Genomic DNA, 15,631 nt, shown 5'->3' on the forward strand with positions numbered 1-15,631 from the left:
TTTCTGCTATGGCCTGGGAAAGCAATAGAAGATGGCCCAAGTGCTTGGACTCCTGCACCCGTGTGGGAAACACAGAGGAAGCTCCTGGCTCCTGACTCCTGGCTTCAGATTCGCCCAGCTCTGGAAGTTGTGGCCATTTGGGGAGTAAACCAGCACAAGTCAGTGTCCCTCTCCCTCTCCCCCTTCCCCTCTCCCTCTCCCCCTTTCCCTCTCACAGAAATCTTTTATTTAAGGAATAAAAACTTCATGCATTTCATAAATACAGCTTTAGGAACATAATAATTCTTCCCACTGTACTTGCCCTCCCACCCACACTGCTACCCCCTCTTCCTCCTTCCACTCCTATTCCCATTCTTATTTTTTTTACTAAGATCTATTTTCAATTAACTTTATAACAAATACAATTAACTCTATACTATGTAAGAAGTTCAACAAATAGTGTGAAAAAAACTTCCTCAACAGTCGAGACAAGGGCTGTTCAAAATCATTGCGTTTCAAAGTGTCAATTATACTTCTATAGATTACTTTCTAGGTGCTCTATTAGTTGTATCAGATCAAAGAGAATGTATGGTATTTGTCCTTTTGGGACTAGCTTATTTCACTAAGTATGATGTTTTCCAGTTTCATCCATTTTCTTGCAAAAGACAAGATTTCATTTTTTTATTACCACTGTGTAGAATTCCATGATGTGCATATCCCATAATTTCTTTATCCAGCCTTCAGTTGACAAGATTGATTCCATATCTTAGTTGTTGTGAATTGAGTTGGAATAAACATGAGGTTACAGATAACTCTTTCATATACTGATTTCATTTCCCTTGGGTAAATTCCCAGGAGTGGGATGGCTGGGTCATATGGTAGGTCTACTCAGATTTCTGAGTTATCTCCATACTGTCTTCCCCTGTGCCTGTACTAGTTTACATTCCCACCAACAGTGTATTATGGTACCTTTTCCCTCACATCCTCGCCAGCATTTGTCTATTTCTGTATGAAAGGCATACTAATTTGGGTGAAGTGAAATCTTATTGTGGTTTTCATTTGCATTTCCCTGACAGCTAGCGATCCTGAGCACTTTTTCATGTGTCTGTTGGCCATTTGGATTTCCTCTTTTGAAAAATGCCTGTTTAAGTCCTTTGCCCATTTCCTAATTGTGTTATTTGTTTTGTTGTTGTGGAGTTTCTTTCTTTCTTTCTTTCTTTCTTTTTTTTTTTTTTTTTTTTGGCCAGGCAGAGTTAGACAGTGAGAGAGAGAGTTATAGACAGTGAGAGAGAGACAGAGAGAAAGGTCTTCCTTCCGTTGGTTCACTCCCCCAGTGGTCACCACGGCCAGCGCTGTGCCAATCTGAAGCCAGGAGCCAGGTACTTCCTCCCGGTCTCCCATGTGGGTACAGGGACCCAAGCACCCAGGCCATCCTCCACTGCCCTCCCGGGCCACAGCAGAGAGCTGGACTGGAAGAGGAGCAACCAGGACTAGTACCTGGCGCCCCAACAGGGACTAGAACCCAGGGTACCAGCGCCACAGGCAGAGGATTAGCTAAGTGAGCCACAGCACTGGCCATGTTGTGGAGTTTCTTGATCTCTTTATATATTCTTGTTATTCCTTTTTCAGTTGCATACTTTGCAAATAATTTCTCCATTCTGTCAGTTGCCTCTTCACTTTGCTGAGCATTTCTTTTGCAGTGCAGAAGCTTCTCAATTTGATGTAATCCCATTTGTCAATTTTAGCTTTGATTGCCTGTGTCTCTGGGGTCTTTTCCAAGAATTCTTTGCCTATGCCAATGTCTTACAGGGTTTCCTCAATGTTCTCTAATAATTTGATGGTATCAGGTTATAGATTTAGGTATTTAATCCATTTTGAGTGGATTCTTTGTGCAAGGTGTAAGATAGGAGTCTTGCTTCATACTTCTGTATGTGAAGATCCAGTTTTCCCAGCACCATTTGTTGAAGAGACTGTCCTTCTTCAGAGAGAGATTTTAGCTCCTTTGTCAGAGATAAGTTGGTTGTAGATGCATGGGTTGATTTCCTGCATTTCTATTCTGTTCCATTGATCTATCCATCTGTTTTTGTGCCAGTATCAGTCTGTTTTGATTATAATTGCCCTGTAGTATATCTTTAAATCTGATATTGTGACTCCTCTGGCTTTGTTTTTGTTGTATAAGATTGTTTTAGCTATTGGGGTCTCTTGTGTTTCCATATGAATTTCAGTATTATTTTTTCTTGATATGAGAAGAATGTCTTTGGTACTTTGATTGGTATTGCATTGAATCTGAAAATAACTTTTGGTAGTATGGACATTTTGATGATATTGATTCTTCAAATACTTGAAAATGGAAATTTTTCCATTTTGTGTCTTCCTCTATTTCCTTCTTTAATGTTTTGTAATTCTCATTGTAGAGGTCTTTGACCTCCTTGGTTAAATTTATTCCAAGGTATTTGATTTTTTTTTTCTTCATAGCTATTGTGAATGGATTGATCTTAGAAGTTCTTCATCAGCTGTGGCATTGCCTGTGTATACAAAGGCTATTGATTTTTGTGTGTTGATTTTATATCCTACCACTTTACCAAACTCTTCTATGGGTTCCAATAGTCTCTTAGTGGAGTCTTTTGGATCCCCTAAATATAGAATCATGTCATCTGAAAATAGGGATAGTTTGACTCCTTCCCAATTTATATCCCTTGGATTTCTTTTTTCTTTTCTAATTGCTCTGGCTAAAACTTCCTGAACTATGTTGAATAGCAATGGTGAGAGTGGGCATCCTTGTCTGGTTCTAGATCTCAGTGGGAGTGCTTCCAACTTTTCCCCATTCAACAGGACACTGGCCATGGGTTTGTTATAAATTGCCTTGATTGTGTTGAGGAATGCTCTTTTCATACCCAATTTGCTTAAAGTTTTCATCATGAAAGGGTGTTGTATTTTATCAAATGCTTTCTCTTGCATCTATTGAGATAATCATATGGTTTTTGTTCTTCAGTTTGTTAATGTGATGTGTCACATGGATGATTTGTGAATGTTGAATCATCCCTGCATACCTGGGATAATTCCCACTTGGTCTGTGTGAATGAGCTTTCTGATGTGTTGTTGGATTCAATTCGCTAGTATGTTATGGAGGATTTTTGTATTTATGTGAAATTGGTTTGTAGTTCTCTTTCTCTATTGTATCTTTTTTTTTTGGATTGAGGAATCAGGATGATGCTGGATTCATAGAAGGAGTTGTTTTGAATAGCTTGAGAAGAATTAGAGTAAGTTCTTCTTTAAATGTCTGGTAGAATTCAGCCGTGAAACCTTCAGTCCTGGGTTTTTCTTTGCTGGGAGGGTCTTTATTACTGATTCAATTTCTGTCTTGGTTATGGGTCTGTTTAGGTTTTCTGCGTCTTCATTGCTCAATATTGGTAGGTTGCATGTGTCTAGGAATCTGTCCATTTCTCCTAGGTTTCTCAGTTTTTTGGCATATAGCTCTTAGTAATTTCTGATGATTCTTTTTATTTCTGTGGTGTCTATTGTTAATATTTCCTTTTTATCACTAATATTATTGACTTGGATTTTCTCCATCTTTTTTTTTTGATTAGTTGGGCCAATGATATATCTATTTTTTTTTCAAAAAACCAGCTGTCTATTTCACTGATCTCTTTTATATTTTTTGTTTCAATTTTGTTGATTTATTCTCTAATTTTAATTATTTCTTTTCTCCTACTAGTTTTGGGTTTGGTTTGCTATTGTTTTTCTAGGTCCTTGAGAGGAATTGATAGCTCATGTATTTGGTGCCTTTCTAATTTCTTGCTGTTGGCACCAATTGCTATATAAACTTTCCTCTTAACACTGCTTTTGCTGTATCCCATAGTTTTGATAGTCGTATTGTTACCTTCATTCACTTCCAGAAATTTTTTGATTTCTCTTTTTTGATTTCTTCAGTGACCCACTGTTTATTCAGGACCATGTTGTTCAGTCTCCATGTGTTTACGTATGTTCTAGAGATTCTTGGGTTGTTGATTTCCAACTTCATTTCATTGTGATCAGAGAAGATGCATGGTATGTTTTTTTTTTAATTTTCTGAGACTTGCTTTATGACCTAACATGTAGTCTACCCTAGAGAAAGTTCTATACACTGGGGAGAGGGATGTGTATTCTGTAACTGTAGGATGAAAAGTTCTGTTGGTATCCGTTAGATCCATTTGGTACATAGTGTCAGTTAACTCTGTTGTTTCTTTCCTGATTTTCTGTCTGGTTGATCTGTCCATTGCTGAAAGTGGAGTATTAAAGTCCTCCATTATTACTGTATTAGAGTCTATGTCTCCCTTTAGATCCATTAACATTTATTTTAAATAGCCAGGTGCCCTGTAATGAAATGCATATACATTTATTATAGTCACACCTTCCTGTTGAATTGATCCCTTAATCATTGCATAGTTCTTTTCTTTGTCTCTTTTAACACTTTTTATGTTAAAGTCTGTTTTGTTTGATATTAGGATGGCTACCCCAGCTCTTTTTTGGTTCCTATTAGTATGGAATATCTTTTGCCATCCTTTCACTTTCAGTCTGTATATTTCTTCTTGGTCAGATATATTTCTTACAGGCAGCAAATAGATGGGTCTTGTTTTTTAATCCATTCAGCCAGTCTGTACCTTTTAACTGGAGAGTTGGGGCCATTTACATTCAAGATATCTGTTAATAGTTAAGACTTGGCCTTGTCATTTTTCCATAAATATTCCTATTATTTACTTTGGGTTTTCTTTGTACTTTTACTGGGAGATTTTCTGCCTTCGCCTTTTCTTATAGTGATGACCATATTTCTGTGTTTCTGTGTATAGCATATCCTTGAGCATCTTTTGTAAATCTGGATGAGTGGTGACAGATCCTTCAATTTCTGTTTTTCCATGGAAAATCTTTATTTCACCTTCATTCATAAATGAGAGCTTTGCAGCATATAGTATTCTGGATTGACAATTTTTTTCTCTTAAGACTTGGAATATATCTCACCATTCTCTCTTAGCTTGTAGGGTTTCTGATGACAAGTCCACAGTGAGTCTAATTAGAGATCCTCTGAAAGTAATCTGGTGTTTTTCTCATGCACATTTTAGAATATTTTCTTTCTACTTTACTGTCAATTTCACAGCCAGACTCAGGTATCTCCCCTTGGCTGGTTGCTGGGTGCATGGACACGAGCTGGCGCAGCTGTTACGTATGTTCAAAATAGCGTCTGCCCGCTCTTGACTAGTTACAGAGCATGGGTGCTGGTGGTCGGGGAGAAAGAAATGTGCCCCCCCCCTTTTATTCCCTTTAGGTTTGCTGGTACTCTGTTCCCCATAGGGCTCCAAGCCAGACTTGCACAGGCTCTTCCCGCAGCTTTATCACCAATGACTTGGGCTGCTGTAGTCTGATTTCCCCTCACTCTCCAAAGATGGTGCTGAGGCTCTCAGTTGCTGGGGTCCAAGCTGTGCATGTTCACACCCTCCATGTAGGTCCAGTGTCCCTCTAATTTGTATGGAGTATCTTCTGCCATTTTCTCCATAACTCTTCCCTGAAATTGTACTCTCCATTTTCTTTTTAACTATCTTTCCCTAGATTAGAGCAGTGAGCTCCCTTACCATTCTACCATCTTGAAAAACTCCCTCCCTCTTTCTCTCTCTCTCTCTCTCCATCTGCCTCTATGTAACTCTGCCTTTCAAATAAGTAAATATTAAAAAAAAAAAAAATCAGGAACAGCTGTCGCTCCCCCTCTTCGCGGAGGAACGACACAGGACCCTGCGCTGTTCTTTTGTCTTCTCGGCCCTTCCCGGGTTTGCTGCTGGTTCTTCCCAGGTTGGCTGCCATCCCTCCACCTCCATGGAGGGGCGGGCCCCCCTGCCACTTTCCCCACTTCCGCGGGGGAGCGGCACACCGCCAGCCCGCTCTCTCGGGGGCTGCTCAGGTGTTCCTTCAGATAGATGTTCCCCTTAGATGTTCCTGGTGCATGTTGTCTCTCTCCTCCTTTATAGTCCTCTTCCACCAATCCCAACTCTGCTACCCACATGCCGAGTACGCTGCTCTCCTCCAATCAGGAGCAGGATCAGCTCCTGCAGGTTATTGGTCGAATTGGAGGCACCTGTGTAGAAGTTGTTTACTCCTCTCCCAGCGCCATATTGTGGGAGAGCAGATACATAGGATAAATCTTAATTCTAGTAACTTAGTCTAGTCCGAGTTGCTCCCCACAAACAGCTAACCAATAGTGTTGAATGTTGCTAGGAAGTCATATAATATGAAAATAAAAAAGTGCTCCTTAGGTTTAGAAAAAACAAAACCAAGATTTTTACAGCTCGATGAGAACAATTTCAGGGCAGGAGATGCCAAAGAATCTAAATGAATTGCCACTGAGTTCAGAATGGAAAAGAAGTGATGTGAGTAGTCCATGTAGCCAGTGCTGCATGTGTCTGTGAAGGGCAGAACATGCAGAACAGGTGGCCAAAGAGAAGTTCCCAGTTTTCAGCAGAGGAGGGACTTGAGCATGTCTAGATGCAAACAGAAAGGGTGTAGTGAGATTGCAGGTGCTGGGTTGAGATGCCCCAGACAGGAGACGACAGACCTCAGGGATGAAGCACCGATACTTAGTGGGCAGACGGGAAGACTATTCCCATACCACCTCAAAGCTGGCTCAGGTGGATGAGCAAGATGGCATTGAAATGGAGGGCAGGGCCTGGGTGTGGCCTTCCACTGACCTGCCTCCCCCCCGGCCCCTACAGTGGCCCTTCTCTCTCCAGTGGCTTCTAGATGCCCTGTCCTGCTGCTGATGGGTGAACCACCCACACCTCTCATAGCTCTGGCCTAAGCTTCTCAACTGTGGTCCATTAAGCTGCACATGCACTGCCAGTTGCTTTTCTCACCTCTGCAGTTTCTTATCTCTAAATATTGTCTCAATTGGGAGGAAGCAGCAGTGAGCTTTAAAATTCTGCTAAGCGGCAGCCAGGACAGCTTTGCTGCAGAGCTGGGCTGAGGCCAATGAGGGCTTTTTTCTGCTTAAAGATGGACAGACTGCCTCCCAGTGAAAAACCACATAACAATATTAGAAACTTCATTTTCCAGATCCTTCAGTCCACCCTTGGTGCAGAGAATTTGCTTCTGGCAATTCTGACAGGTCACCCAGCCTGCACTGGATACTCCCAGACACACATTGCTCAGGACTTCTCCAGTTGAATCCTATGCTGAATGGGAATCTGCCTCCATGTGATTTTCCCCAGAGTAGGATACCCTGAGCCCTCCCAGGGCACTGCCATCAGCCTTTACTTCTCCCGAGGAGTAGGCCAAGGAGACCCTCTACGGAAGACTCACAGGAGGGACATCTAGAAAAGCATGTGATGGTGGGGCTGGACTGAGCAGGATCGGGTGTTTGGAGAAAGCAGAAGAGCCCATCCAATTCTACTCACCCTCCCTGGGACTTTGAGGAGGTTGTTTCTGAGCCTATGTCATCATCTTCTGATGTGAGCCTAAGGGGCCTTGTAACTGCAGGTGCCAACCATCCCAGCATTATGGGGATGCCTGGTGGGCTCTGCCGAGGGAAATTCACCAACTGGGAAGACTTTGCCTAAACCCAGTGTCTAGCTACTTTGGTTTCCCGAAACCAACTCTGTTGATTCATGAAGGTTTGTTTTAGGAAAGGTTTTTCTTTCTTTCTTTCTTTCTTTCTTTCTTTCTTTCTTTCTTTTTTTTTTTTTTTTTTTTTTTTTTTTTTGACAGGCAGAGTGGACAGTGAGAGAGAGAGACAGAGAGAAAGGTCTTCCTTTGCTGCTGGTTCACCCTCCAATGGCCGCCATGGCCGGTGCGCTGCAGCTGGCGCACTGCGCTGATCCGAAGGCAGGAACCAGGTGCTTTTCCTGGTCTCCCATGGGGTGCAGGGCCCAAGCACTTGGGCCATCCTCCACTGCCTTCCCGGGCCACAGCAGAGAGCTGGCCTGGAAGAGGGGCAACCGGGACAGAATCTGGTGCCCCGACCGGGACTAGAACCCAGTGTGCTGGCGCCGCAAGGAGGAGGATTAGCCTAGTGAGCCGCGGCACCGGCCTGTTTTAGGAAAGTTTTAAGCAGCTTTCAAGAATACAGAAAACCCTTCAAAATAACCCAAGTTAAATGTAGGCACAGAAGGAAAAAACAGCCAAGCATGGCACTGAGTTCTGTAGGGCAGCGCATGTCCATCGGACTCACTGACCACTCGGTTTACTTTCATTAATATTATGAGTGTTATTCTTGTCACCTGGGACTTTCTCCAGGTTGTTTATATTTTCATGACAATTTGTGGCACTTTTAAATCACTGTGTGATTATATATGGGTTCCGCAATAATAACTGTGACTGATTTTCCAAAAGTTCACAAAAATATTTGCTCCATGTTCCTATTTTTAAATTCTTCTGTTGCCCTCTTAGAAACTTTTATAAGGAAGTATAATTTTACATATTTTGAATCAAAATTTCTTTGAAATCTCCCCAATTCCCCTCCATAGCTGGTTAACAATTGCTTACAAAAGCAGAAGTTTTCTTTGAAATGTTAATTTTCTTTAAAAGGACTAACAAAATTCGGTGGTCTAGATGCCTACCCAATTCAGCATCTTTAATAGAAATGAAGATTTGGTGTTTTAAATAGGGATAGCTAAAGAATCAAATGTCCTTTTAATGTATCACACCTTCTTAGGGAAAGCCTCAAGTATAAATATATTAAGGAAAGAAGGGTTAATATTCCCAGCCATCCACAGGCCTTGAGGTATGTATTCATTAAAGAGAGAGGTCCCATTGCTTGTTCACACTCCTGGGAGCTTCCAAGTGGAAGCCAAGATTGAGGAACTCCATCTGCACCTCCTGCATGGGTAGCAGGTTCCCAGAAACTTGAGCCATCATCTGCTGCTTTGCAGGGTGCACATTAGCAGGAAGCTGGAGTCAGAAGTAGAGCTGGGACATGAATCAGGTCACACACCCACCCCAGACCTTGGGGTTTTGAAGACATTCAAAACATTCAAAACTGGCTGCCTCCTCCTTGTTCTCTCCTCACTGCTGAGAGAGGCCTGCATGTTTACTGTAAATACTCCCCCAATTTTTTTCCCAATGGTGTTTATGAAGGTGTAGACAAAACCAATTCATAAAAAGCACCTTCTTCATTCCACTGGCCCCTCTGAGCCCCGGAGAGGGGCCCCAACCCCAGGCCGATGGGCAAGGCTGTCTTACCCTTGTGATGGGCAGCCATAGCTGGTATCCGGACATCGTCGTAGGACCGCCCATCGGTGATGAGGATCATCAGCTTCCTCTTGTTGGGCTTGGACTTCTTGAAGAGCTGTTCCAGGGCATAGTTGATGGCAGCCCCCGTGCTGGTGCCGCCACTCCAGTAGCCCACCCTCTTGATGGCATTGAGGATGTCAGGCTTGGTGTTGTATTTGTCAAACCCAAATTCCAGCCGCTGCTCGTAGGTGTACTGCACAGCCCCGATGCGTGTGTCTGTCTCTGAAATCTCAAACTCTTTGCTGAGGTTGGCCACAAACTGAAGAACTGTGCGGAAATTGCCTGTCCCCACGCTGCTGGAGCCATCAATGACGAAGCCAAGGTCGGCTGAGTTGAAGCACGTCTTGCTGCAGGCCAGCCGGTCAGTGTCGCAGACCCGCTTCACCAGGGGCTGCACCGTCTTGTGGAGGCCAAACCAGCTCTGCACGTTGAATGAGTAGAAGCCATTTGTTCTGCACACAGCCTGACAGACAAAGAGGAGGGACACTTGTCAGGTCACGATCAAATCCTCCCATCTGTCACCGTCACCCTTGATCCCCAGAGCAGGTGAAGCATATAGACTCTTGTTTTCTGTACTTTCTTCACTCCAGTTCACTCAGCCAGGCTCTCACTGAGGCAAAGACACCTCAAGTGCTCTGTCTGCTTACTCCTCCTCGGTCAGATGGGGCTCTGCTTTAGTGGAAAACTGCTCCCTAGCACAGTCACAGGGAGACAAAACTCACTGGTTCTGTCCTGTGTTGATGTCTCCCCACTCAGCTTCTCGCATGGAAGCTGAGTGGCCACATGCCTCAAAGGGTCATACTGGGTGCTCTCAGAGTCCCTCATCAGTCTCCTCCCTAACCTTACAAGGTGGAATTATAACCCCCTGCCATGAAGGCATAAACGGGACCAGCTGTGAATGGACGCCCAGAGTCCCTGACACTGAAACACAAGTCTGTCCCCCAACCATGCTTCAAAGCCCATGCTATGTCCTCCAGATAACCCTGCCTCCAGATACATGAATATTTATTTATCCCCAAGTTTGTTCCAGAAAAAGCTCAAAGCAGTAGCAAATGAACATTGGGAAAACTGGTTGGTTTTCCCCTGGAAGTGATGGGGCTAGTGTCCCCAAGCTGTGGCATTTCTTTCTAGCCCTTGCCCCTCAGGGGTCACAGAGAGACCTTATGACTACTGATGAATTTGTAATTAAAACATGATTTTAAAAACAGATCAGGCTTAAAATTTTCCTAAGAAATATTTTTTGTTGATTTGTAGAAACCTAAATGCTGTTCTCAGAACTTTCCATGGACTGAGTAGTGTGGGTGCTGAGTACTGAGGCCAATGGATAGATAGCAAGGGATTCCCACCAGGCAGTCTGAGAAAAGTCATGGAGAAGACAGCTACGGTGTTGGACGTGGATAAGAGACCAGTTGGCTGGCACACGGGGCCTGTGTGTGAGCCATAGCAGAAGGGCTGGGAAGGAGGGTTGGGACCACAATCTAGAGTGCCTAAAGAGCAGTGGGGAATAGTGAAGCATTTGGAACAAGGACTCCATAGGATAGAGGGACTCTTTATTGGACTCCATTGTGAAATCTCAACTAAAGTGTGTGGAGGGGGGACTTAGAAAGTAGGCTGTTGGTTTAGATGTAGCTTGTCTCCCAGTGTTCTTTTGTTGGAGCCTTGGTCCTCAGTATGGCAGTGCTAAGAGGTGGTGGAAGCTTTAAGTAGGGCTTAGTGTAAGCTGATCTGGTCTTTGGGGCACTGCCCTTGGAAGGTACTAATGCTGGTCTCACAGAGTGAGTTAGTCCTGCAGCTATGGATGTTAGAAGAGCGGCTCCTGCCCTGTGATGCCATTCTCTACCAGGCCCTCATCAGAGCTGAGCAGATGCGCTGGGACCTCCAAGACTGTAAGACAAATGAACCTATTTCCTTTCTATATAACCAAGCCTCAGATATTTTGTTATAGTAACAGAAAATGGATCAATGTAGAGACAAACCACATATAGAGTACCAGCCTGAACTGGGGAGGCAGCACTGGGCATGAGAAAGAATGGAAAGATTAGAGATGCGATGTGGGAGCTGACAAGGAATTCAGGGAATCACACTCTGGGATGGGTGTGAGACCATTCATGTAAAGTCCAGTGGAGGAAACAATTTGGTTGGGAAAGATGAACTTGGCTTGTTGCATGTAGGAGTTAAGGTGCTGACAGGACATCAGGTGAGAAAAGTCAGTGAGAAAGAGATGGCTGCAGAGCTCAAGAGATGAAGGCTGAAGCTGTGGCACTGGGAGGGATTCTGGGGAGACAAAGCCTCATGAGAGAAGATCAAGTCCTGAGGGAGTTTGCATTTAGGGGACAAGATGGGGAAAAAACAGGGATTGAAGGAAGGAAGGAAGAGTTCCATGGCATCCCAGAAGTCAAGGAGAAGAGGATTGCAAGGAGCCCTAAGTGGTCGGCAGTCAGGTGGTGGAGGAGGTCGAGCCCTTTTGACTCTGAATGCATAGAAGCGAGGCTGGAAGGGCATCAGAGAAACCTGCTCAAGGCTCACTTGCTTTCTAAAGCTGGAGCCTTTGCTTTGGAGGAAGGTTTATGTTGGATTCCCATTATATAAAACATTCAAAAGCTGCATGGCACAGATCCCCATTGGTTCTGCCTCTAATCTGCAAGGAGTCTCTACTGAACCCAAGTGTGGCATCTGAAAAATGTTCTTACTGAGCTGGTTGTAACCCCTTTTTTCTTATGTTTATCAGACTTATTAATTTTGTAGGATGTGTTTATGTGAGTGTATGTGTTTATGTGTGTGTGAGAGACAGTGTATGTATGTGTGAATGTGCTCTGTGTGTGTGTGAAGGCTCATTGGGCAGCCTGATCGATGACCCCTGAGGCCACTGCAGGAGAAAGTGGGAGCCTCCACATGGAACCTTGGGGAATTCCTCCTCCTCTCTGCTCCCAGGCTTTGGCCTTGGGTCAGGTGTGGGGTTTGTTTTGACTGTGTAATTCCAAATTCCAGTCTTACCAGTTCCTCATTGGAGGCTCAGCTGGTTAGAAGGGAGCTTCACATGCATTATGAGGAATAAGAGAATGACCTTGACGCAATTGTACTTCTCAGAGTGTAGGGTATCTTTATGCTGGAGTGGGTCTCTGGAGAGTCACATACCTTGTTGGCAAAGTTGGGCTCCACCACGTACTGCTTCTCATTTTCAACAGCACCTTCAATGGTGATGAAGAAGATATTGATTCCTGACTCTCTTGCAAGTCTGGAAGCTTCCTCCACTTTGTCTGTGGGCCAGCCATCCACTAGCACCACAGCCACATTGGGGGCACCACCCCTGTTTCCATTGACTTTGGAAAAGAAGTTCTTGGTCACAAAGGAGATGGCTCGGCCTGGACAACAAAGAAAAGTCATGCTTGGAGTGACCACGCCAATTACAAATACAAGAATAGTTCACAGAAGTGCACGGAGGTCCAGAAATGCATGGATTGCCTCCCCAGCTTGTTTTTTCAAAAGCCACTTTATTTTTACCGTATAATTCAGTGGCGTTAGGCACGTTTCATAATGGTATGCAGTTACCATCATCATCACTGTTTATTTCCCTCCCCATTTTCATTTTTGGCTTTTAGGTTCTAACTGTCTCTTTTTTTTTTTTTTTTTTTTTTTTTGCTTTTTAATTTCTTTTTCCCCCCAAAGAAACCTTTTATTTAAGGAATACAGACTTCGTGCATTTCATAAATATAACTTTAGGAATATAGTGGTTCTTCCCAACATACCTGCCCTCCCACCCCTCCTCCTCCTTCCTCTCCCATTCCCAGTCCCATTATCCACAAAGATCTATTTTCATTAACTTTATACACAGAAGACCATCTCTACACTAAGTAAAGAGTTCCAACAATTTGTACAGTAAAAACAAACAAACAAAAAACCAAAACAACAAAAAGCTGTTCTTTAACAGTCAAGACAAGGGCTCTTCAAAGTCATTGCATCTTGGGGTTAATCTCACTTCTTTCCGATTGTCTCTTACTTTGAAAAAGTTTTAGGGGCCAGCAAGTAGGTGAGAAAAACTTTGAAGACATCAAAAGAGCCACTTCTGTGCCTGGGCTAAGTCCCTACACTGGCCCTATGTTGTTTCGAAGAACATGGAGTGGGAGGAGCTGATGTGCAGTGACAGTAGCCTCATCTTGGCCTTCTGCCAAGTGCCCATAGGAGCCAATGAGCCCAGTGCCATAGGAGCAGTTGGGTGTGGAGGGCAGTCTTGTGTGGTCAGTGGTGCCTGTTCTCAAGTGCCAGGCCAGGGGCACCGATCTGGCTGGCCAGCCAAGAGCTACACCCACTAGGAACTGAAAAACTGTTCTATAGCCCCGACCACACCACCTACTAGCTATGAGGTCCTGGGTAGACTCTAGATATTGGGACCAAAATTTCCACGGCAACAGTCTGCTTTAGGTATTATACAACCTCCTGATGTGCCTTTCCCAAATGCAGATTTCACACTGTGCAGTAACCTCAGGAAAATTTCAGAGTCAACTGAAATGACCAACTGTCCCAGTTTGCTAAAACTGTCCTAGTTTTAGCATTGAAAGGCCCAACTTCTCCTGGGTAAACTGGGATGACTATGGGCCTGGAGTCAGCCTGCCTGCATATACAGGCTCTTACCCTGGGCTCTGTGGGCCCTCGGACACTGAGCAGAACTGCCCTGAAGGTATAAATATATTTTGTGCATTTAAGCAAGTATCTGGGTAGAAGGACTATAGCTGTCAGCAGATTCTCAAAGAAGTCCTCTATCTCAATAAAAGTTAAGCACCTTCTTTAAACTGTAGGATTAACAGTACACTCAGTGGTTTCCTGGTTTTGGCTTGCATCCTAGTTCTACTGGCTGGTAGACTGTTACTTGTCACCTGAAAGATTCAAATGGTTATATATGGAGTTGCTAGAGAAATGTCTTGGAGAAACCATGTGTACTGGCTGCACAGAACCCTGCTGCTGAGAACTGTTTTCATAGCCAGAGGATACTTTTCTCTCAAGGCCAAAAGCACCCAACATCTGGAGGCCATGGTAAATTTTGGCTCAACACACATCCCATCTACCTCCCTGTCAGTCTAGAAAGCAGAGGCTGGAGGTCTGACAACTACCTCGTCCAGATTCCCTTGCAGGTAAGGTTCTAGTTTTCTTTTAATTCCTTGAATTGCTACACTCACATGACGTTTAGAAGGTAAAAGTGAGGCAGAGGTGATATTTTGCTTGTGCTATTTCTGCCGACAGGTATCTGTAGAGTTTTTGACTTCTCTGGGGCACTTGTATGTAGCAACAGAGGTGCTTATGTTTGGTTGCCAGCTTTGATGGTCCCGTGGGTGACAGGGCACAGAGCATCCATTTTGTGGGTGTGAATGGGTCAGATAGGGCATGATTTTGGAGCTGGCAGCTGTAGCAGAAGGCTTTCTTGCTGAAGCAGGTTCCTGAAGAGGTTGCACTGGCACAATTCAAGTGCGATTTCCTGATCTTGGAAGAGGTAGCAGCTCCCTTGGAGGTCTTAATGCTGCAAGAAGCCTAGAGTTTGCTTCTTCAGCCTTTTCAGTAATTCTCCAAACTATTTAATACCCCAAAACAAATTCCTTTCTGTTTTCACCAATTGAATGGATTCTGTTCTCTGAACCCAAATCGTAAACAGTAGAAAGGCAGAGTTCAAACATGCCACCCATAGAAAAAGGTATGCTAATTGGATTAAAGGCACAACTCTAATCTCATCAAAGAAATATGCCTTCTGAGGTTTTTGTCCATTGGAATGTAGGCATTCAGTAAAAAACGAAATCAGATACAACTGTATCAAGTTTGTGATGAGGGTAATATTGATTTGGGGGCACATAGTAGTGATTTGGCTAGTGTGCATTTAGCATTGTTCAGCGGTAAACAGCTCTGCATTTGTCAGATACTAACATTCTGATCACTATGGAGCTGTACATTGAGATGGAAAGGGAACTGACTGACCAAATTCAACTGTAACTCTGAGGATGCTTCCTCAAAGACATTTCTATCCCTTGCCTTTGCTCCATGTCAAGCAACTGTGCTCACATCTCCATTTCTTTGGACTTTGATGATAGGAACAGGTTCCCTGAGAAGTGGACAATCAGCTTCCCTACCCCAAATCCCCAAAGCCAGTCAAACGCTTATACTTCCCTTATACAAAGAGCCCTTGGCATGGGCTCTTTGGCAGTCTTTGACCTTGGTTAGTGTGAAACTGTGCCCAGTCACCTCTGGGTGAACTGTTGAAAAAGAGTTTCTGCCCCTACTGAGGACTAGACTTTGGACTTCAGGTGACTGTCCCAAAAGCTCATACAGCACAGGTGACTAATGTTGAAACAGAGAATGCATCTTTGCACAGTCATCATCACTACAACAGTAGCTGAGAGGAGCAAGACTCTCAAGGACAACT

General features: G+C 43.9%; 1 protein-coding gene across 4 annotated transcripts in view; it reads right to left on the reverse strand.

The window, feature by feature from the left end:
• Positions 1–15,631, reverse strand: part of VIT (vitrin) — a 118,990-nt gene that overhangs the window by 1,678 nt on the left and 101,681 nt on the right. For all 4 annotated transcript variants that reach the window (XM_008254544.5, XM_008254543.5, XM_008254546.5 and 1 more), the window contains 2 exons: positions 12,364–12,590; positions 9,178–9,691 (listed from right to left, as the gene is read on the reverse strand). In XM_008254544.5, the coding sequence (XP_008252766.3) occupies positions 9,178–9,691; positions 12,364–12,590 (741 nt within the window). The remainder of the gene's footprint in view (positions 1–9,177; positions 9,692–12,363; positions 12,591–15,631) is intronic.

The sequence above is a fragment of the Oryctolagus cuniculus genome, chromosome 2, assembly GCF_051225735.1.
Source record: "Oryctolagus cuniculus isolate XC-2025 breed Fujian yellow rabbit chromosome 2, ASM5122573v1, whole genome shotgun sequence".
NCBI classification, from domain to species: Eukaryota; Metazoa; Chordata; class Mammalia; order Lagomorpha; family Leporidae; genus Oryctolagus; species Oryctolagus cuniculus.